At 43.8% G+C, this 23,500-nt stretch overlaps 2 protein-coding genes across 5 annotated transcripts in view; one reads left to right on the forward strand and one right to left on the reverse strand.

Annotated features, from left to right (window-relative positions):
• LOC142589545 (transmembrane protein 104) overlaps nucleotides 1–4,461 on the forward strand; it is a 37,965-nt gene extending 33,504 nt beyond the window's left edge. For all 4 annotated transcript variants that reach the window (XM_075700987.1, XM_075700990.1, XM_075700988.1 and 1 more), the window contains one exon: nucleotides 103–4,461. In XM_075700987.1, coding sequence (XP_075557102.1) covers nucleotides 103–411 — 309 coding nt within the window. In that variant the 3' untranslated portion in view covers nucleotides 412–4,461. The remainder of the gene's footprint in view (nucleotides 1–102) is intronic.
• Nucleotides 4,462–10,354: 5,893 nt separating this feature from the next.
• Nucleotides 10,355–16,997, reverse strand: LOC142590812 (uncharacterized). The gene is made up of 8 exons (XM_075703215.1): nucleotides 16,964–16,997; nucleotides 16,471–16,664; nucleotides 13,949–14,171; nucleotides 13,195–13,551; nucleotides 11,641–11,861; nucleotides 11,412–11,571; nucleotides 10,962–11,058; nucleotides 10,355–10,591 (listed from the first exon to the last, which is right to left on the reverse strand). Exons 1-8 carry the CDS (start codon nucleotides 16,995–16,997, stop codon nucleotides 10,564–10,566), a joined length of 1,314 nt encoding a protein of 437 aa, XP_075559330.1. The 3' UTR covers nucleotides 10,355–10,563.
• Nucleotides 16,998–23,500: the final 6,503 nt, after the last annotated feature.

Genomic DNA, 23,500 nt, shown 5'->3' on the forward strand with positions numbered 1-23,500 from the left:
CAATAAGAGATTGGACTTGAAAAGTTGCAATGTTATCCTGGTTAAGTTTTGAAAAAGCAAATGCAAATGAGTCTTGGGATTTTTCGCATTCTTTTTCTTTAGATGCTTGTAGAGCGCTTCATCTTCCCACTGCTGGCCTTGCTTCCACCGGTTGCCATTGCTTTAGCCACTGAGAGCGTAGAGTTTTTGGTTGGCTTCACGGGTTCCTACGCTGGTGCCTTCATCCAGTACATCATACCAGTGGCGCTGGTGCATCGAGCCAGGAAGCAAGTGCTCGAGGCGCTCGGACTCGGTGTCAAAAACCAGCATGCCTCACCATTCCGCCATGGTGCTTGGCTCATCTTTGTGCTGGTGTGGGCAGTGGCATGTGTGACACTGGTGACCGTGAACCACATCATCATAAGGGCATAGCACACCTTTTCTCCACTGCCACCTCCGGTGGCATGGCAGCATCGTTGTGTGCATGTGACCGCAGCAGCTTTACCGCGTACATTGTTCCTCCGACCTGGTCCAGTGTTTGCCACTCCTTGGGACTCTGCCGTTGATACAAGTGCCAGTGATACCACAGTTTCCTGTTCGTTCACCACCTGCACTGCCATGTGCTTCCACCAGCTGTGCAGCGCAAGATGGGAGTCCTTGGGGTCTTGATTGGTTCATACCCCTTTGTTAACTTGCAGCCCAGTCTCAACATTGTTGGATTTCGATGAAAACATTACTGCCCAAGCCGCTATCCTATATCTTGCTCTTGGAGTGCATTTTCATGGACCTGGTTCAGCAGAGCACACAGCTGGTGGCGCAGCTAGACCACTGGTGACTATCGCATTGCTCGAGTGGCACTGTGGCCCTACATAATCCTTCAGTCACTGCATGACCTGCAGAACCGTTAATAGGCATCGGTACTTCGTGGTGAGCTACCTCACTTCAACACATTCCCTGAGTTGCATCACCTATAACCTTGACACTTTGTCTGTGCTGCTGTTGCTGCTGCATTTTGGTCAATGAGCACTTCATGTGCATACATTGCCAGGTTCATTACTGCAGGCATGTGGAACTGCTGCAAATGCACAGCTGGTGCTGAACTTTCAATCTGTTAGTGCTTTGCCAAGAGATTTTGCCAAGTTCAAGCACTACCGAAGACTTAGGTTTTCATTTATTTTCGATTTCTGATTGTAAAGTTACAATAAGTTCAATTGTGGACTTGCACAAGCATTGACAGATTTGTTTGCTTTGATAGGCAACCTCAAATGTGAGGAAAGTTGTTTTCAGACTTGCAGCAAAAGCAGGGCAGCATCTACACTTTGTATTCAGCCTGCATGATGCACCAGTAGATGTGCAGCACTGTTGGCGATTATGTGACATAAAATTCAGTGTGCTAAGCATGAGCACCTATTGCAAAATGTTGTTTTAGTGTTAGGATAAAATGGTACATTCACACTGAACTCTCCCCTGGTTCAATGGACCTGTTTTTTTTTTTTTTTTAACTCAAATTATCGATGAAGCTGCCTCTTTTGTGTTCCAGCCTTTGAGCATATTTCTCCAGAACATTGAACATGTTGGGTATGGTGATCAACCAGACCAGTGTGGGCCTTGTGTCGCTAACTGTGGTCCTCTGCTTAAGTCTTCCATGCTCTGCAACTTGCATTTGCCTACCATTTGCACTGGTTGGCACCAAGAGTTGTTCAGTATGCTCTTGGCCATGAAACTCGCTTGCACATTGAACGCAATTATGATCCTGTGCTCTCAAGGAGTGTTCCTCATCGCAGCACAGGCAGCATGTCTTCAGTTAAAGAAAGAAGGCACACCCCTGGCACTACTAGTATATTCTCAGCCAATCACCTTTAGGCATACTTTCACCTTCATGTTCTGTAGTGCCCAGCATGACTTGTATATGGACATTTAATGAGAGCATGTCTGTTTTGCTGCCTGTCCGTTCAGTGTGTTGGGTAATGCAATGTGGCTATAATACTGATGGGGGAAGTGCAGATGGCAGCAAGTGTTGGTTGCATGCATTCTTTTAATGAATGTGCATAAACTGAAAGTGGTATCCAAGAAAGTGATTACTGAGAGTGTCGTTGTGCTTCTTTCTAGCTTTTACAGTTTACTGCACCTGTTTTACATTCTCTTGAACACTGCAATTGTTCAACTCTTTGATTCACGTGGCATTGACGGTTGTAAATTTAGTCCTTGCTTTATGTGTTTCCCTATGCACTACAATAGGTGCACTGGCCAACCTCCATGCACTGCTGATGCAGTTGCATTTATTCTCCATTTTATTGTAGATTAATTTGGGACACATATTGTTAAGCAGTGAAACATTGCACACCCTTACAGCCCCCTCTATATTGGATGTGTAGACAGCAGTTCCATGCACAAATTGGAGCAGCAACGTCCATTCACAGCATGCACCCGCCAGCAAAAGCAGACAGACCATGGGTCCCTCAAAAAAACATGTAAGCGTTTCACAGCATAGGTGCGTAATGTAAAAGGGATTGGTTGAGACTTTTACTTTCAATGCCAGACTGAATGCCTAGAAGGCAAAGAAATTCAGTTTTACCACTGCCTATGTTCCTTATGCCTTTGCCTGGTGTGGTTTCATATCTGCAATTGTCACAAGGTATAAAACTCGCCTAGTTATGTACCGGGGGCAATTTTTGGAGCAGTCTACCGTGTATGAAATGTTTTACTATTCTGGAGAGGTGAAGGATCGGTGTTGGGATTGATTGTGTACCTGAAGTTGGCCCCAATGTCCTTGTATATTTACTTTTGTGGACAACTTAGTTGCTTCTTGATGTACGTTCTGTGAAACAATTTTGACAGCTATATGCTCTCATTATTAACTATAGATTTCATCAGTTAGCTTCAACTGCTTGTCGGATTGCAAGTATGGCATAGACATTTTTCGCTTTTAGCAGTACCTGTAATTCTGCAGGCATAGGCACAAGTAAACAAAAAGGTACAGTTTACGGTCTGAGTCTTCTATACAAAGTACTAACTTATATTTGTTGCATATATGCTCTCGTTTCATGTCTGTTAAAATGTTTGCTGCAGGGATGTTGGCATGGCTGCTTAATGACTATGGCTTATGGTGGGTAATGTTAAGATTGTTTTGTTTTGCAGTATTATGTTTCTTTTATATTGGGTTTTAGCTTGCCACCGCCGCAAAGTGCACATCGTCAGTTTGCACTTTTTCACATAACATCATAATTTAGGTAAACTCCAGCTGGTCTCCTTTGTTGGGGCACAGTTTCTGCAGATGCAAATTCACAATGGGGGGTTGCAGCTGAGAATTTTCTTTGAAATGGCATAGAAAACTAGAGAGCGGCTTTTTTTATTAGTTGTTCTTAGCTCTTTTGCCATTTTTGATTGTAGATGTAAAGGGTATGATGTGGAATACGACTGAATCCTGTGTGTTTCTGCATGGGACACTGTTGTACACATTTCATGCAATGGTAATCGGAATGACGGGACCACTAATTTTAATCTCTGCACTTGTGGTATTTATTTCCATGTGTTGAACTGCATGCTTTCTTTCTTTTCTTGTTTAATTGCCAACAATGTGCAATTCCGTCCAAAGCGGTTGTCATCTCGGTGACACCCTTGTCACCTGCAAGAATGAATGGGCAGTTTGCAGACATTCCACACTACAATCATTCAAACTTCATCAATGTCTGCACGTTCATTGTGGTCAGAGTTGACAAACTACCCGCATACCTCTTTGCTTTTCTTTTTGTCTGATTAATTTAGTTTATGCATGTCACTGGTGTCTGTGGCAAATTAATCGCTGTTCAAATGCTTAGAATATGTCCCCAGTGTACAAAGTGACTATATTTGCCAAGAAGTGGCATCCTGCCTTCAAATCTGTGGATGATCACATGCTCGGGATATTTTTGTACTGATGATGGCTTTGTCATGTTATTGGCTTGAATTTTAAACATCTGAGTTATCAGATTTGGCACTCTCCTGTTAGGCCTTCTGTGATGTGCACAAGCTATGTTTATTGTATTTAGTTCACTATTGCAAGTTCCCATCGTTTTGAGTTACTAATTTTAGTCCAGTGGACTTTTCTGTGGTGCAACCCAGTCTAGTCATGCAAACATATCAAATGTTACGATAGTTCCCCCCCCCCCCCGCTCTCTTTTTGTTTTTACCCTATTAAGCTGAGTACATGAAACACAGGAATTTTTCTGCTTTCTAACTCAGATATTTTATTTGTCCATCGTGTAGAGTCTGCTCGTTAAGCTTTCCTATTGGCGATTGTGCATGTTTATTTTGCTGTTGCCATTACTGAAGGGAATAAGCCTCTGTATAATTTCACCGGCCACAACCCTCCCACTCATTTACTCAAGAATTAAACTGGTTTGAATTGAACATGTTACTTTCCATGTGTTTACAGTTGTGTTATATGCAGGGCTGTTCTCCATCTTAGCTATGAATGAGTAATAAATTGTATTTTGGAATACACTGTGGCCTTGTGCACATTTCATATCTCAAGAAATTGCAAAATATTAGTGCACTGTAGTACCCCTGCTTAATTTCGAGCCCGTATAATACAACCTCAGTAAGCCTCAGTGAGACCAAGAATAGGTAAGTTCAATGCATAGGTTGCACAGCAGCGTCATAAGCTAGGAAATATATGGTAAAGTTGTATGTAGTATGTACTGATTGGGCGGGAAAGGAACACTGTTAAGTGCACATTGGGCTGCTTTCTTGCCATTTCCTCTCTTTTCACTTGAGACAAACTGAGCGCTGCTTCCCTAGTTCTGCTGAACAGTCGCCCGACACCGCCGAGAAGTCGCTAGCTTCGCAGAACTGTACCTGGGTTTCTCCCAGGTACAGGCCCGCGTTTCACAAGTTTCCTCGACAGCAGGGGGAACGCCAGTCTTGAGATACGGCCTCTAACGATTTAACGAGCAGCAAACTAGCGTTGCAAGGCTAAAGCTCGTGGCTTGTGTGGTGAAAGCGCCTGTTCTCATTTATCCGTAGTCTGCCTTCAAGGATTTGCAGGAGGCACTTGTCTAGTATAAATTGTGGGATACATTGTGCCAGGTAGTAGTACTTGTTTTTCAACGGAGGCGGAACTTCAGGGAAGTTTGAAACCGACAGTGCGTGCCAAAGCACGCCAGCTCTCGAGTGGAGCGTTCTGCGCAACAATCTTCAGGCACGTTCTGGTATGTTGTTCGACATGACCATTTTGCAGAGTGCCCAGTGTTCTTAAGATTTAAGCGTTCGTGATCACGACTGATTTGTTGTCATCACGGTATCGGAACCCTAGTACAGCGGACGTCGCCAAAACTGGCAATGACAGCATAATGGGTCCGCTCAATTTTAGCCCACGTTTGAGTTCATTTCTAAACTTGCGTTAGAAAAGTAGTGCTTACAGAAGAAATACATTTATGCTCATCCACTGATCCATGCAATGCAGCGTCGGGTGCGGGGAAGTTAGAGTTGATGTGAGCCGATCGGAACTACGGACCACGAAAAGCAGTACTTCCCCGTACTCAGCCGCGGAGCGCGCATGCGCAATATCCACTAACATACGTGCGGCTAGACGTTACAGTGCTTTGTAGGTTGTCTGTAGCTAAGTAAATTAAGTAAAGGGGACGAGAGCGCGTGATATCCACGGTATATTCGCCTTCTTTCTGTAATAAATGGCGGCGGCCGCTCTGGTTTCTCCGTTCGTGTTGTCCTTCGCCGTACCTGCTCCACAAGACGACGAGGTCTTCCGACTTCACACGATGTGAACAGAAATGAATACGGCATAAATGCTACCAAACTATATGCACTGTACATTCTTCTGCACTTAAAAAAAAAAAATATGAGTAGCCACCTCAAAGCTTGAGCGGTGACATGCTGCGCACGCATTTAAGCCAATTTTAATATAGCTGATAATCTAAAGCAAAATTAATATTGCTTTAAGTCACTAAATATTCGGACTAAATATTCATATCCAGTAAGAACCAGACACCAGGAGAACGTCCTGAAGGCGGTCACTCGATTGATTATATCAGCCTGCGCTCTTATAGCTACGATAAGAGCGCAGATAAACTGACCTGGCACCCCATGAAGATAAGAAAAACAGCAATATTCAGCCGCGCGTTTTGCGTATTTATGCATGTAACAGACTGCATTCTAGCATTTTGCTGGTTGTACGGTGTAGGAGGCACGCAGCTATAAGTTGGCTAAGTGGGCGGCCTTCCCTGACGCAGATGTCTGCCACAGCCTGTAATAGCCAGGAAGCGGCAACGTGTTTACGGACAAGAGCGCAGACGACTGCTTTGAACGAAAAGCTCATTAACTGTGTCAGTGTCTCAAGGGCGACAAATAGGGGCCTATGTCGATTAAGAACGTGTGGTTTAATTACTGTTTGATATTTGGCGTCGCAAATATAGTATGCAGAGTGGTTAGCCCAACTGCTCAACAACAACAAAAAAAGATAGCGTGGTGATACATAACGATGAAAGATACGATTTTAAGACCTCCTGTGTTAGGTCTTGGAGTTCTGACGACCGAACACTGTATATATTATAGTTGTAATATGCACCGCATTCTTTTTAATATTTTTCCCGTTAAATACAGATAGGCTAACGTTTTATAAGATGCTTTCGCATATACGCACGACGGTATGATGCGGACAAAATTAATCCGGAAGCCACCACTACGGCGTGCCTCATAATCATTTCGTGGTTTCGGCACGTAAAACCCCAGAGGTTTTCTTGTTATTTTTTTTTTCTTACTTCGAACGGCTTTAATACAACCTATCTCGATTGATGTGTCTGTGTCACTGGTTTCGGAATGAACGAGTTCGACGTCTTGGCAATTTTGAGCCCGAAACAACCAGCCTTTATTTTCCGGTTATTAACGGAGAGGAAACAGTTGAACACATATGCGCGACCGGTCTTCCATTTTGTTCGGCACGCTTTGAAGGGTGAAGTCAAAACAAGCGCTGGCTTCCCCTCTTCTTGTAAGAATCTGCGGTGGCTGTGACCCCAGGAATTATATTTTTCAGCTTAACTCCTTGGGCGAAACAGAAGTTTTTTGTAAGGTCGTTCGGAGCTGTAAAGCTTGGAGACGCCTAAACGCACGTCTCAAGGTATATCCCGATAACATCATCATCATCAGCAGCCTGGTTACGACCACTGCAGGGCAAAGGCCTCTCCCATACTTCTTCAACTACCCCGGTCATATACTAACTGTGGCCATGTTGTCCCTGCAAACTTCTTAATCTCATCTGCCGCCCCTGCTACGCTTCCCTTCCCTTGGAATCCAGTCCGTAACCCTTAATGACCATCGGTTATCTTCCCTCCATGCTGTGAATAGCATTGGAGAGATCGTATCTCCCTGCCTGACGCCTTTCTTTATTGGGATTTTGTTGCTTTCTTTATGGAGGACTACGGTAGTATCTTTCAGTATTTTTACATACGGCTCGTCTACACCCTGATTCCGTAATGCCTCCATGACTGCTGTGGTTTCGACCGAATCAAACGCTTTTTCGTAATCAATGAAAGCTATATATAAAGGTTGGTTACATTCCGCACATTTCTCTATCACCTAATTGATAGTGTGAATATGGTCAATTGTTGAGTAGCCTTTACGGAATCCTGCCTGGTCCTTTGGTTGACGGAAGTCTAAGGTGTTCCTGATTCTATTTGCGATTACCTTAGTAAATACTTCGTAGGCAATTGGACAGTAAACTGATCGGTCTATAATTTTTCAAGTCTTTGGCGTCCCCTTTCTTATGGATTAGGATTGTATTAGAGTTCTTCCAAGATTCCGGTACGCTCGAGGTGATGAGGCTTCCCCGATAACAACTGCGCCCCAAATTGTAGTTGCCCCTTTATCAAGTCCCACGCTTAGCAGACGGAGATGCAATGCACCGCATTCCCCCGACGTGCATCTCTTTCTAACTCGTTGCACGTCTGACAAAAGTGGCACGCGTACATCCAGCTGCTGGTATCTGGCGCCACTAGCCGCTATTCAACATCACGGCGCATTAGGTGACATCGTATTGACGCGTGTAATCTACGCAGACGACAACGAAGACAGAGGCATTAACAGACTTCGTCTACCCTAGTAGCACGCTTTGTTGCCTCAGTGTGGCCACAACGTTAGCTTCTAACATTGCCTTAACGTGGCTAGCGTCCTCTTTTTGCAACGTTAACGCAACATACATAAGACAACGTTGAGACAATATTGCTCCAATGTTACATCAACTTTCAGTCAATGTTAAAGCAACTTCTGGAGACAATATAAATGCAACATTGCTACAACTTTTTATTTGCACACATGCAACGTTCCCACGACAATGTCACTGCAATATTGCCGCAATGCTGTCATAACATTTCAGAAACTTTGAGACCGCATTCTAAATCACTGAAATATTTCAGCTATCAATGGTTGCTGGTCAATAAAATAATCTCGTGAAAGGCTAAACAGTCTGCAATGGTATCCTCATACCACAACGGTTACGGCAGTTTAAGGTCGCAAGAATGAGCAACTGACCATTACTCCTTGCTACACAGTGATGCGGTGCTGTGCTATAGAATACAAATACTTACAAGGCTGCACAGCACAACACATTGTTTTTCCATACTTTTCAGACCGCTTACTCTAAACAAGTTCTTTATGTAATATTCATCAGCTCTCTACTAGTGCTCTTGATCATCTAGATGCTACAAGCTGCCGTAACCTGAAGATACCACTGCACGTGGTTATTCTGACAATTAGAATGATTTATATATATGGGTGCACATCACAAGTAGCCATCATTTGTTTCTGATAACGCTATTTTATTTGTCAAGAACTGAATCAACTACACTAGCATCAAGCTTCAGACTGCTGTATAACTGCACTTTAGCTTGGCATACAGCTAGTTTCACAAATATAACTTAGAAAAAGGAAGCAGACATATAATACACTTAATATTACATGAACACATTAGCACAGCTTGAAAAATGTGCCATGTGAGCTTACATTTCACTAATATGATTTATATTATTTAATTACTTTATAAATATGATTATATTATTTAATTACTTTACAAAGAAACTTGCAACAATCTACAAAACAGCACACATGCAGCCTATTTTGGCTACTCAGGAACAAAAACCATAGCTAATGTTTTGAACAGTTACTAGGCGCATTATCATAGCATGAAAACACACACACCTCTGAACTTGCATGTTACAAATATCAAACACTTCAGTAAACTATTTACACAACAAGAATAGCATACCTTGAAAATATGCAGTACCTAGACTTTGTATTTCACAATATAAGGAATTCATTACGTGCAGAAACTTGCAAAAAATATACAAAGTAGGAGTGCAACCTAGTTGGCCATTCAGAAACAAGCAGGGGTATTATGAACAATACAGTTAATTGTTGGGCTAGTTAACATCCTAAATTTAAGTTTATAGTTTTCCAGCACTACGGCATACACAACACATGAGCCGCCACGGTGGTTCAGTGGTTATGGTGCTCGGCTGCTGGCCCGTAAGATGCGGGCTCTAACCTGGCTGAGGCGGTCACGTTTCGATGGAGGCAAAATGCTAGAGGCCCGCAAATGCAATCTGCACACAAGAAATCTAAAGAATGAAGGCAGGTTCCAAATTTGTCGAGCACTGCAGTGACTGCACACAGATTTTCAAGTGTGAAAATCATTAGCAGAAGCAGACCACAAACCACATGTGAAGTGACAGAGGCGCATTATATTAAAAATGCTGGTTCACAATATGTGAGCAATACTTCAGTTGCATTATATAACATAGAAATAGTGTTTCTTTAACGTTTTTTTTGTGATAAAGTTGTGATATGTTCCTTTTTCCTTGTACGGTGTGCGCCTGCGCTGGACTGCGGGCATTTAAGTAGTGTCTGCATCATTAAATAACCAGTTGTCAGTGAGCGCCATGTTTTATCCTTCTTCCCAACTTAAGTAAAACGGCGAGATAAGCGAATTTGTACATACTTGAAGAAAACAGTGCAGCAACAGGGACAAGACAGAAGACTGTACAGGTGCTGACTAGCAACTGAAGGTTTATTGAAAAGGAAAACATAAAATATACTCCCTTTACAACCTAGAGCACGCATGGTCTACACCAACAACTCTGATAAGCTGTCAACTTCAGTCATGGTGGTCAGCTACAACAGGTAACAGTCATGAACGAGGACGGATGGGGTGATTACGCATGTGTTGCGGACCCCATCCGTCCTCGTTCATCACTGCGAACTGTTGTAGCTGACCACCAAAACTGAAGCTGACAGCTTATCAGAGTTGTTGGTGTAGACCATGCGTGCTCTAGGTTGTAAAGGGAGTATATTTTATGTTTTCCTTTTCAATAAACCTTCAGTTGCTAGTCAGCACCTGTACAGTCTTCTGTCTTGTCCCTGTTGCTGCACTGTTTTCTTCCAAGTCTCCTTCATCCCTTGTTTGGCCATGTGCCGTTGCACTGGAAAACTACAAATTTAAAGTACTGTCAACATTTGCCTCAAAAATTCAGCACATCTAGAAACTTCTTGTCCCCTTGTCCCCTGGTGGCCTCCAGCTGCTCATGATGATGGTCTGATTCATGACATCAAAGGCGAAGCTGCATCCCTGCAAAAAAATAAATAAATATGTAAAGAACCAAAAATTTTCTATCATAAGCATCTTGGTGGACACACTTCCAATAGCAAAACCTCTAACAACAAAAAGTGCAACATTAAGTGCAGGTTGCTGACACTGCTCAAAAATATGGATCAAGGATGAGGAAAAGTAAAATAACATATATACTTGCACTAAGATATCTTCCAAATTAACAAAACACTTCCTATTTTGTCTGCCCCCAACTTAAAACCAGAGGTTATTTAAACTCCAGTAATGCATGCAATAAAATGCACATATTTATTAGGAAATATTTAGTGTTGGCGCCTCTAAATTGCTGATCTATAACTGCCAATCATTAAAGTACTGAACTGTCTCTTACCGTTTCTTCTGTCTTGATGGTGCATAACGGAGCCATTCGGCAATCGAAAGATGTATTTGTGACTCCGTGGCCTGTGCGAAATTGCTTTTCAGCGTTTCTGAAAAACAAATGAAAAAAAAAAAGAGAATGAATCATCAAAGACAAGGCTACATTGGTTGGCTTGGAGAAGAGGGTTAAAGTAAGATAAGAGAAAGCCTCATGGCTTGTGCTGAACAACGGCCTCATCACCCTTCGCTATAATAGGCAAAGCAGAAAACCAGCAGGGTGATGGCATGCCAGGAAAAGCCCATGCTATCAGTATAAAAAAATATACTGCTTATGTTCCTTACACAGGAAATGCATTCAGTGCTTCAAGCCTATGCATTGTTAACTGACAGCTAAAAATCATGGCATGCTGAAATGCGAATGTGCGTATGCATGCTACACATGAGAGATATATAAATATAGCACCTGTGAGGACTTGGAGCAGGTATAGCCCAATAAATGGCCTTTTTCCTTTTCTCCCAGTCAGAGAAAAGTCCTGGGCCAACGTGTCACACATGCATCTCCGCATAATTTTGCGTACAGAATCTTGCACTGATGTGCCACCGATTCGCGATAAATGGGCCATCTAGAAAAAAAAAAGACATCCACATAAAATTTCATGCATGTGTACTTGCAGAGCAAAAATTTAACTTACGAGGTCTGTCCTGTTTTTTTCATCATGAAGCTGCCACTCCAATTCTTCCAGCCTCTGATGAGTTGCCAGGGGAAGCAGTTCAAGAATGGCACTGCTGACAGGTTGTGCACACGGTTGTTTATTTTCTGTGATGGCTTGCTCTATCCTTTGGATGGATTTTTCCAGGCCATCTACCTGAGCTCTTATTCCCTTCACCTCCTTGAGCAACTTTCCAAGCATGGCTAAAACAAAGAAGAGAAAAGTAACTTGACCAAGCTAAAACATTTCACTGTAATGGTTTTAATCTTATGTAAGCAGTAACCTAAGTATGTCTTCATTCTTTCTACAAGCAAAGCAATCCACCTAAGAAATAGTAGTAACAGTTAAATAAAGGATTCCTGCCATTTCTTTCTTTAACCAATAATCTGCAAAGGGCCTAACTTAAGTTGCATGAATAACACTTTGCATTTCCAATACAAGAACACCATGCAGAAACATGCACACGTAACTTCACAGGATCCTTAACACAGCCAGAGTACTCGTGCTGCAATGAAAGGTATAAGAAATGCAGATATAAAACAAATTATTCAACAGTCAGACTTAAAAATGGTGAATTAAACATATGCAAATATTCTACTGTTAACATAAGTGCGTTTTCCCAAAAAGTATTGACTAAATTTAGGGGATCTACAATAACAGTGAACATATTTGCTTGTAAACGCACTGAAATAAATTAAAGACCTATTGCACTTTGAAGACTTACTATTTACATTCCACTCCCACTTTTGCTATAGCTCCACATGGAGCTGTAGAATATTTAAGTAAATGAATAAAATTAAATAAGATTAACTTATGGCAATGACCAATATGTGATCATGTGGCTGCTACAACTGAACAGACCAACTTTTCCATGCTAAATTGTAACACCATGGTTGGATGCAACCTAAGTGCAGTGAAGCTCCGCCCACATTTGGGACCCCCACACCGAATTCCACTGCAAAAAAATGTAGTCAACTGTTAAAGCTTTTGTGACCTAAACAAGAAGCTAATCACCAGACGAAATGATAAGACCAAGAATTTTGATGCTCATGCTTGCTTGATAAATTAAAACACTAAAAGCTGCTCTCATTTACTGTACTGATTGGCCAGCAGAGTAATATAGAGAATGTGAACCATGGCCCAGTGTTACCAACTTCTTTTTAAAATTGTATCCTACTACGGTAAAGCTCACAAATGCGGCAGGCACCTGCATATGACACCAACAGATGCATCACCAAAATTAAACACATTCAGTAAGGCAATGTTAGAGCAACACTGTCTATAAAGTGCCTAATGTAGAAACATTCGCATGATCATGCAACCTGCACCTTCCCTGTATGGCGGCCAGAAATAAAGGTTTGCTGTCGTCTATCTATACGCTCCACTTATGAAATAATCAACTATAGCCCTTCTATAACCTTTACAGAATTAAAAAGCACCTGACCAGACTGTACATAAAGTTGGACAAATTCTTGCGACCTGCAACTCATGTCGCAAGCATAATAAATGATTCCAAAGGCTGACAGCAGCCCCTACCATTTTGGTCAAGCTTCCTTTTTTCAGCAAAAGAATCGCCATCATCTAAAGCCACTTCCCGGCTAGGTGGGGCCTTTTGTATCTGGGGATCCTGTGAAGCAAGTGACTGGGGCTTGAACCGTGAAAATTTCACAATTTTTGGCGGTGGTGGTCGTGAAACAAACTTCGCAGTTTGTTGCGAAGAATTAAAGCACTGTCCTCGTAGAGGAACAGGAAAGTCGATGCTCTCTTCATCTGAAGACTCCAGGCGCGCTGGTGGCCGCCTCTTCCGCCTTTGCTGAATTGTTTCAACATCTGAGGCCAAATCTGATGTGAATTCTGCTTGCTGCTCTTTTTGTCTAGCACTTTCATAGCTGCCTAAAAAGAATGAATGTAATATTTATTGCCCAAAAAGAAATGAAATGCAAAGCACTAGTTTTAAAAAGACAAACAAAAAAATTTATAGAACTGTTGAACACTGAGTGGTGAAAGAAATAACAGCATAATATAAAAATGACATGTCCAAATTAATATGTTTAGTATATTCATCTACTCAAAATTTGCCACCTTCACTAGTTTCAATACAAAAGCAACCAGTTCTGGTACTAAGAGTAAACAAATTGTAGATACCTTAATTATAAGGTTCAACGAAGATAACTTTCAAGCTCAAAGTTTAGCTAACAATACTGCCAAAAATTTACCGATCTTACTGATAGTACACGAACTTAAGCTACCAACTTGAACATGTTTTTAGAAACTTGGGCAAGAAGCTTACCACATGTCCACAACACTCGACATCTGTAGCTAGTCCAGTCGCTTGATGGTGGTTGTTGCTCTTTGATGGCAGTAGTTATCTTTGCGGTGCTCTTAAATGGTGGCCACCTAACTGTGTTTTCTGAAATCCACGAAGTGGGCACGACGGAAACTTCATCTTCATCTTCAAAAAGAACGATGCTGTATGTCTTCCCCCCTGAAATTATAAAACAAAGAAAACTGAATTAATGCGATGGAATCCTAGCCACGGTGGGTGCAGTTTGATGAAGGTGAAATGTGAAAAACATGTATGTGGCGAGTGATGTCAGTGCAGATTAAAGAACCACTGGTGGTTAAAATTTATCAGCAGCCCTCCACTATATGCCTCTCGCCCGCCTTTAAACTCACGTCATTGTGAATCAATTCATGTGCCTTATCTACCCTGATAGGCAAGTTTTATATTTTACGAAATCAACCAGTGATCCCCGAAAATATTGCCTTTCCTATTATTCAGCAATGCAACTGCTACACTTGTACTGCAGGTAATGATATGGTGGAATGAGAGGTTTAACATTTCGAAGCTGCACATGGATTTTTTAGAACACAAAAGCGGAAGGCTGCCAATTAATTTTTGACCACTCAGTGTTCTTTATAACATGCACTGACATCACACACATTTTCACTCCATCAAAATGTAGCCACTGTGGCAAGGATTCAATCTCATGACCTTGAGAAGAGCAGGTCCAATGAAATGAACAGTTTAAATTAGCAAGTATACCAGCACAGGCTATACTTGTCTCATTTAGTCCATTCATTTCAGTGGACCAAACCATGGCATGTGTGCAATAGAGGAAATACTGCATAATTATCTCCTCCGCTTGGCAAGCACATGCATTTATTTCTAATTTCATCAACAGGCCACACAGAAAGATCTTGTGAAAGGTCTTTAGCAGCAAAAACCAGGAGCTCTGAAGACGGCAATGGTTGCGAATACAAGTCAGCCAAAGTTGTGAAATAGTGCCCACAGATGCTGGCCCCCGACACCGATTGCAACATATTAGTTACTAATACAATGTGACCTTCTTTAAGCTGGACACAATTATCCAGCCTGCCAAGCTTTAGCACAGTTCCTTCAAACTCTAGCAAAGAGTACTGTCTGCCTTGAAACCCTGGTGGCACAGGTCCATTAGAGTGCTCTCCTGACAGTCTTGGGTATGAATTGAGAGAACCTGTGGAAACATTACTAAGAAAGCGTTTCTCACTGAGGCGCTTGATAACCTGCTGAAGAGCTCGAGCCTTCGTCCTTACTAGGGTCTTAAGTTTATAAAGGAAGTTTTCAAAAACGAAGGCTGAAAAGTCATCAAGAGGGCCAAATCTTCTGGCATCGTCAGCTAGATGCAACAATGAGTGCACGTTATAGACATAGATCCCCTTTCCATATAGGGAGCCAGCCTCAGCTACAAACTCTTGAAGAAGGTGCTCCGCCAAGTCCACGTTGTGCACTGCGTAATCTGGGCATGCAAGGATAGCAATAGCAGCACTAAGCTTCATAAAATGGTCGTAAAACTTTCTTTCCAAATTTCCTTGGAGGACAAGTGGTCCATAGTACAGTAGAAAGTTCCTAAACTCAACCGCTTTCCACTGCTCCAAAAATTGCAGTGATCGTGGCCTGCGCTTCATGTCACTTGGAACATACAAGTTAAAACTAGCAAGCATCGTGGATACATGAAGCTTTGACTGTGATGACATTTTTGAAGCTGATGGCTTTTTAGAAGCCCAATAACAAATGAGTAGTTTCTTCATTACTCCCAAACAAACCAGGTGCATATAGTCTAGTGGGAACTGTGTGACCATCCCAACACCAAAACACTGCAGCGGAGACTCGCTATGGTGGTGATGTTCTTGGGCAAAGCTCCTGAAATCTTCATCAGTGCGCAAGGGACTGTCATGGGAATCAAAAATGATTTTCCTGTCAAGTGCAGAGTATGCACCCTTTTGAGTGCACCTTTCACATCCAAAATAGGCTGTATGGCCCTTAATGCATTTGATGTAAGCCCTTGCTGGGGCATCACACACAAATGCATGGATTTTCACAGCATAGACCTTGCCATTGTACATAAGGCCCTCCTCAAGCAGCTTCCTTATTTCGGAGACAAAATCACTTAAGTACAAGGTCACATCTCCAGGCTTGCTGTCACCCTCATAGAGAGCAGCAACAAATGGAGAGGAGTGTGAACTTTCCTTTACAAGCACGAGAATCGGCCAGAATTGCTTTCTCGAGCTGCGGGAGAGCGGAAGGCCGTCTACGTTCACAATGAGTGACAATGTCCGACAATCTGCAGGAACATGTGCAACATGTTCTTCCAAAGAACGAGAAATTCCAAAATAGTGGTAACGACCACCGGTCATCACTGCCAGATCAGTATGCCTCTGCGTCTTTAGCAATGTTCTAGCATCCGAGGGTAACTCTGGATGGTATGGCTTGAGCACTTTAAGCAGGGAATTCAGGTGTGAAGCAGGCAATTTACTATTAATAGCCCATACACGCAAGTCGTACTCTAGACACTGAGTAGCGGCACCAGACTCAGGTGTCATCCTATCTTCACACTCCACCAACTCGTCATCGTCAGAAATCCGCGACAAGTCTGACGTTGCACTTCCTATGTCAGAGATGCCGCTAGAGGTGCCAAAATCTGACAAGTTGGAACTGCGGCTTTCATCTGCGTCCTCGCCTGGCACTGATAAAGAGGATAAAACGACATTATGCGACAAAAAGGCGTATTGATCCTGCTCTGCTCCTGATGCGCACAATCTGCTGTCACGACCATTATCAACAACGGCCAAACAATTTTCTAGTTCGCCGTGAACAGCCTCTGCTATTCTTCGGCGTCGTTGCCGAATGGACACTTCACTTAGTGAACGCTTCACTCTCTTCATGATGCAACGAATGTAGCACTTAAAACCATCACGAAGGGCATGGCTAAATTTGTGCCAACCAACACGTGTTACAGCACAACAATGAGTAGAAATCACTTACCACTGAGGTCATCCTCGGAGCAAGCCTGCGCCATTTCAGTTGAATTGCAGAGAAGCTACAAGAAAAAAAGCACAGGCACGGCGACTGCAAAAAAAACTATGCTAGAACAACAAAAAACGCGGACTTTGACACGACTGCCGCTGAGTGGCACGTTTTTAGATGAGCGCGCGTCGCAGGGCTGGCTGTCGCATGGAAGAAGGCATGGAAGAAGGAAATGGGCTCTCGGCTGTACCGCGATTTGGATTTGTGATGATCTCCATGGCCATTAGACTGCGGAGCGTCAGTGAAACCAGAACTCAATTTTTTCGGCAGTTTTTATTTAGACCGCCTGCTTAATAAAAAAACAGATATTTCAGCTGTTTAGAAATATTTTCGATACAGGTATATATTTTTACATCAGTGTGACATAGTTAAGTACACTTGCACTGCTCGCCAGCTGTATGCACACCACATGCAAGCTTGCGCTCGAAGCAAAAAAAAAAAAAAATTAATGTAGTAATGGTGAGGAGAAGTGATCTAGCTGGTACCGGCTTTTCTATTTGGGCTTCAGAAATAGCCCGAGAGGGCAGACAATTAGCCTATAGCATGAATGTTATAGCAATGTCATCGTAGGTGGTTCAACATTTATTCATCATTTGACAATATTGCTGCAATGTGAAAAAGACCACTTTAGAGCAACGTTATCAGCATGTTGCTTGGTAACATTGCAGCAACATTATCTAATGTTGAAGAATGTTAGCGCAACATAATACAACATTGGCAATGTTGTTGCAACGTTGCAGTAACATACTGTGCTACTAGGGTAGTTGGTCAGTCAGATTCGGTGAGAACGAGGAAGACGTGCCTCTGGCCTGTTTGTTTTTGAACAGGGGCAACTTCACTGGGAACCAGCCACAGGGATGCCTTTCTTGCAGTTTACAATTTTATTAGAGAGACAAAAAGAGTACCTTGCTGATTTTCTACAATTATCCATAGTTTCTATTACTTCATTTCTTTACGTTAAATTATTTTACCAAAATTCTTACCACTATTTTCATTGCAAGTCTAAATTACAGTTCTATCGTCCCACGCTACACTATTCAAATCTAGTTTCTCTATGCTTCTAACCTTGCGGAAAACCGCCTGCTTCTTGCCCAATGCCCCATAATGGGTACGCGCCACTGTCTGGGACACGAGGCAAGTTGTCCTGCTGTTCTTGAACAACGTCTCGCTGTCCGCGTTGTACTGCGACAGTGTATGATGAGAAAACTATTTTCTGTAACTTCTGCTACTGTGTCTTTGCGTACGTGGTCCAGTACTGCACATTTATTAAGCTTGCCTGTGTTTTTCTCGTGGTGTTTGGGCCTTCTTTTCTCAAACATTTTTCGCCAACGTGTATATCGACGCATAGTTTCGCATTTACAATGTATCTGACCATGTTGTGTAACCATTTCGAGCTTAATGGTGTTTTAAAATTTAAAAAAGAAAGTCAAATAATTTCGCAGAGGCGCCGTGTAGTTTTCTCACTTGTTTGCTTTCGGTGAAGCTATGCGTGTGTTGCTTGGCTTTCGCACAACGCCCCGTGCAAATCTATCGGAGCGCACAGCATAATCTCCGGAAACGACGCTGGAGAAGCATCTCTTGCCTTTGCCGACACTTGCGCTCAAGGAGAGAGAGAAATTTTCACTGAGATGAAAGGCGGCCCATGGAGCATGGCACGAATAACGCGCCTTAGTTTGGACCTCATTGGCCCTTGCTACTGCACAATATGCGCTCAAGGCTTGATACACGTGTACAGTGATCGTCGTTAGTGTTGATCATCAACTAGAAGTCGCTTTCGATCGTGGTAGATCCGTGGCGAATAAAATATAGTACTCTTCGCTTGCGATGGCGACCGCATCTATATATCTATATATATATATATCATAAGAAGCCAACAAACACTGACACCAAGGACAACATAGGGGAAATTACTTGTACTTAATAAATGAAATAAAGAAACGATAAATTAATGGAAATTAAAGTGGATGAAAAAACAACTTGCCGCAGGTGGGAACCGAACCCGTAACCTTCGCATTTCGCGTGCGATGCTCTACCAATTGAGCTACCGCGGCGCCGTCTTCCCATCCACTTTCTTGGGTATTTATGTGTCCTAGTAGAACCCTGGGAGTGTTAGCCAGTGCCACCACTCACAGACTTTGAGCGTCGCACGGGAAATGCGAAGGTTGTGGGTTCGGTTCCCACCTGCGGCAAGTTGTTTTTTCATCCACTTCAATTTCCATCAATTTATCGTTTCTTCATTACATTTATTAAGTACAACTAATTTCCCCTATGTTGTCCTTGGTGTCGGTGTTTGTTGGCTTCTCATGATATGACTGATAAAAATCGGGCGCCTCGGTTAACCCCCTTTCTTCTCGTTATACATACATAACTCCTCGAAAAGGGCGCTGCACCTGCCGTTCGGAAGGCCGAGCCGATGATTCGGGATGCACCCGCCGCATGTGCGGCATTGTTTCGATGTGCCCGCATTTCCAGGTCGCAGCCATGAACGCGCTTGTAGAACGCTGTATGAAGTCGGCACGCACGCGGGTGATAAAGTTCTGGGCGAGTCATTCTCTGCTGTGCTTGCTTTTGTATGTGGTGTTTTTCGTCGAACATGGAGCGAAATGTGCGCGTACCCTTTTTTGCTGGTTGAGCGTTGAGCTGCCATTGGAGACCGTACTGAATGCTTCACCCGTCTTAGTCTCTGGTTCGTTGTGCGATTTCAGATTATATTATTTTATCATCCCATTTTTGTGCCCTAGCATATTACAGATGGAAGTGGAAGAACAATAATATGTGCATGGTGTAAAAACGCAGCAGCAAATTTAAGAATAAGGTCACGTGCATCCCGGACAGATGATATTCAATCATGGTACGTGGTACGAACTATTAGGTGTTGTATTCAATATAGTGGCAGGAACACACAAATTAAGTTTGTGACCAGAGATAGGTTTCGTGCGTTCGGTGGTCACCTAGTGTCATTCGACCAGAATGAGCAAAAAATAACAGCCGACCATTACAGTGTGCACGAAAACTGCATTCAACAGTCTGCAGCGTCGTCTTTTGTCAACAGACATAGGTTTTCCCGATATCGTCTCCGACAAGCTGAAATACAAATCTGAAATGAATACCTGAAAAGCGCGCTGCGCCTGCTCCTCGTCCCTCAGTCCTAAAGAATGAAGAGGCTATAACCTCACAGCGCCAAGTGAACGTGCCGCGAGCGCTTGCAGCGAGCGATGTAGACTTCGGTAGGCCGTGTCTCTGTGCCATCCTTTCGCGCCGGCTTCAAGATGCAACAGCGGCGACCCCTTTCTTCTTTTCTTTTAATTTACATTTTATTGTTCTTCGCGTGGTACCAAGCTGCTAAATAACTACATAAGGATGATCACTCCGCCTGTCGCCGTCGTTCATTCACACAACACGACTTATCGTCGTGGAGAAGCTGGTGACAAAGCATATATCTGTTGTCAACGATTAAGATAAATAAATAAAAAATGCGCGAACACCTAAGCACTTCTTACGAGTTGTGAATGCGAAAACATCAATGTCCAGTTGAACGCCGCCGAGCGGACCTTCAAGTTATGAGCTCCTCGCGGCCAAGCGAACTCGTTGAGACGCTTGGCGCACAAGACTGGTGCACTTCGATCGGTGACGTCATGCTACCTTGCCCGGCTGCCATATAATCTAATGGGGACGCTCTCGAGTAAGCCAGTGTAATCTTGACGTCACCGCTTTCGTCACGCCGGGCTTGGCAGTGGAAATTTCGGACCAAGCAGCACGATGTCCTAAAGCAGAGTGCACAGACGTACTATCTGAGAGGCGCTGGCTTGTAATGCACGCGGCTTCTGAGCGTGCGGTCGTAGGCTCGAAACTCGCTAGCGCGAACGTATTTTTCCTTTCGAAATTACTCTACTTTTTTTGTACATTAATGTCTTCATAGCGATTATCGAGGCGCAGCTAAAACGCAGACGAGAGCTTGCGCAGACAATACAGGCTTCCAAGGGCGAGGGTGCCGTGGCGTTGCCCTCTCCCCCTCACGCAACAGCTGGCACGCCAGCGCTGCCAGCGCTGCAGCAGATGTTTCCTTTCCCCCCGCTGTGCTCTGTCGAGGTGCGCACCTGACGTGACGTCGCAGCCAAGTGGGAATTTAGGTGCCGTTTCGCTGCTACAGCCGCCGGCTTTTTCGCTCAATGGGCCATTTTGTGCGATCGCATAAATGAATTAATGCCGAGTTCGCCTCTTGCTAGTCCCCATGAGTATCGTTTGTACTCCTCTCAAGAGAAGCCTTGTTGGACTAAGGCGAATGCGGAGAGATAGTGGACAGCGCTCTCAACCGTTTAAAACGACAGAAAGCTGAGCTATTTGGTAAGGATTCATTATGCAAAAAAGGTGAGGCGTGCAGACAGGACACAAGTGGACAACACGAACGCCGACTATCAACTGGAGGAAGCACTGAGGCGAAAAAAGAAAGAAGACGCAAAATTCATCTGCGCAAGCTCTGGAATGGTATCACCACGTGTCAGTCGGGTACATGTGCCGGTCTACGTGAGAGATAGCTGTCAAGGCACTTAATCTCTTCCTTATGTAAAGTAATAGAAGACTGACTCACGCACGCACTTCCACCATTATAGATATGCCATGCCTCCACCATAAGACGCGTATCTTCATTCTTGTGCCTGTACAATATCTCGCATTCATCTAACTCTGGCGTGCAGTTACAATCTCGGCAATGTAGGGAAAGATTAGAAGGCGATCCACCGGTTAACGACCTTTTGTGTTCCATTAGCCTCTGATTGATACACCGTCCCGTTTACCCTACGTAGAACTGGCCACAGCTAAGGGGAATCTTATAAAGCACACTCATACGACAGTCAGTAAAACTGTTGTTCTTATTGTGCTTCACCGGACAGATATGTGTTCTTTTTTTTTTTTCCTTTTATCCGCTCATTCTTCCTCTGCACGGAAGCGCATGCCTTACCTATACAGTATAGCTGCCCACATCTTGCCGTGCTTCGAGCCCCTCGCTCATCAGCGTCGACGGCGCTTCCGTCGCCGAAGACGCGGCCGCTCACTTCGCCACGGTCGGCGCTCGCGGTTCTTTTGCTCGAAGCACGGTTTGAGCGCAGTCACGTGGCTTTATTTCATATTCAGCGGGCTTTCTTTAAGCGCCGGAAAAAATCACCACGCAACGTGTTCGTTGCCAGAATAAATTGGATCAGTCGTTTCTGAATTTCCTCTACAACGTAACGAAACGCACTCGCCCCTATAGTTAATATTTAAAAAAATTGCGTAATTTGCTTCAGTTAACTAATTAAGCAGAATATTTAAAAAAAGTACTCTAAGGAGCGCTACATAATGGCAAACTATATGTCCTCGGCTTCATTCAGCTGCGGTTAACCACTTTTCTAAAATCCTTGGTTTAAGTTACGTGAAACACCCTGTATATTGTTAGCGTCACCTGATGTGGGTTGTCTGTCCCGAATTATTCGAGGCAGAATAAATTAGAAGATGTAAATACGACCGCCGTAGCGTTTAAGTGTGGTCTTATTTCAGTGCGCTATACTCTATGGCGTCTTTTTTTTTTTTTTTTAACGCCGGGCAGGCCGCGTTATAAAATGTGGTATTCGACTGAACTGAGCACATAATTTCGCTCTTTTGTGAAAATTCCTCGCGAGCCACCGATCTGTGCAAGGCAGCCACTGCCGTAGTCATCTCGTTTGCGATGTTACATCGCTATGCGAACTATGATATACGCAGTGTAAGAGTTGAGGAGGACTTTGGGATGAAAACTTGGGAGGTTTATTTACATTATTTACAGTGAGAGTCAATCAACAGTCTTAAAGTCATTACGGGCCGGCAGCAACTCGGACGCTGCGGCCCATGGCAAGAAGCTCGAAAGAGATTAATCAAGGAATGCTCCAGGAATGCTCTCTGAATGCTCTCTTGCTGCTCCCGGTCTGCGTCTTTTAAGCCCTTCGGTGTCTCGAAGGCACGTCACGTTCGGCCAATGGGCGAGCCCGCTCAGGTGACGCCATTTTCGGCCAATCGGCGAGCCCGCTCAGGTGTCGTCATTTTCGGCCAATGGTAGGCCGTGCCCGTGCGATTGTGTCACACCCGGCGAAGAGAGTCGCTGTTTGGTCCCCAATTGTCCGAGGGCTTACTTCTCCCTGCGGTCTTGCCTTGCTGACTTGCAATGCGCCGTCACAATAGGCGGACGGTGGCGACGCTGCCAGGTTTTCACGGCGCATTACAGCCGTCTTGCTTCGGGACCCACTTTACCCGCAACAGTGCCAGGCTCTCGCTTCACTTTCGGGAAAAGTCAAGCAGTGAATAGCTCCACCTGCGGCACACGAAGTGGGGGCCGCCAACTTGTTTGCATGTGCCGCGCCTCGGGAATGTGGTATCCGTGCTTCTGCGCTCCTTAATTAGCTGTGGTGCGATTCGATGTGGTCTGGTGAACTCGAAGTAGGCTCAGGAAACGGTCCCGTATCTAACAGCAGTCACGAAAAGCGAGCG

The sequence above is a fragment of the Dermacentor variabilis genome, chromosome 8 (assembly GCF_050947875.1).
Source record: "Dermacentor variabilis isolate Ectoservices chromosome 8, ASM5094787v1, whole genome shotgun sequence".
Classification (NCBI taxonomy): domain Eukaryota; kingdom Metazoa; phylum Arthropoda; class Arachnida; order Ixodida; family Ixodidae; genus Dermacentor; species Dermacentor variabilis.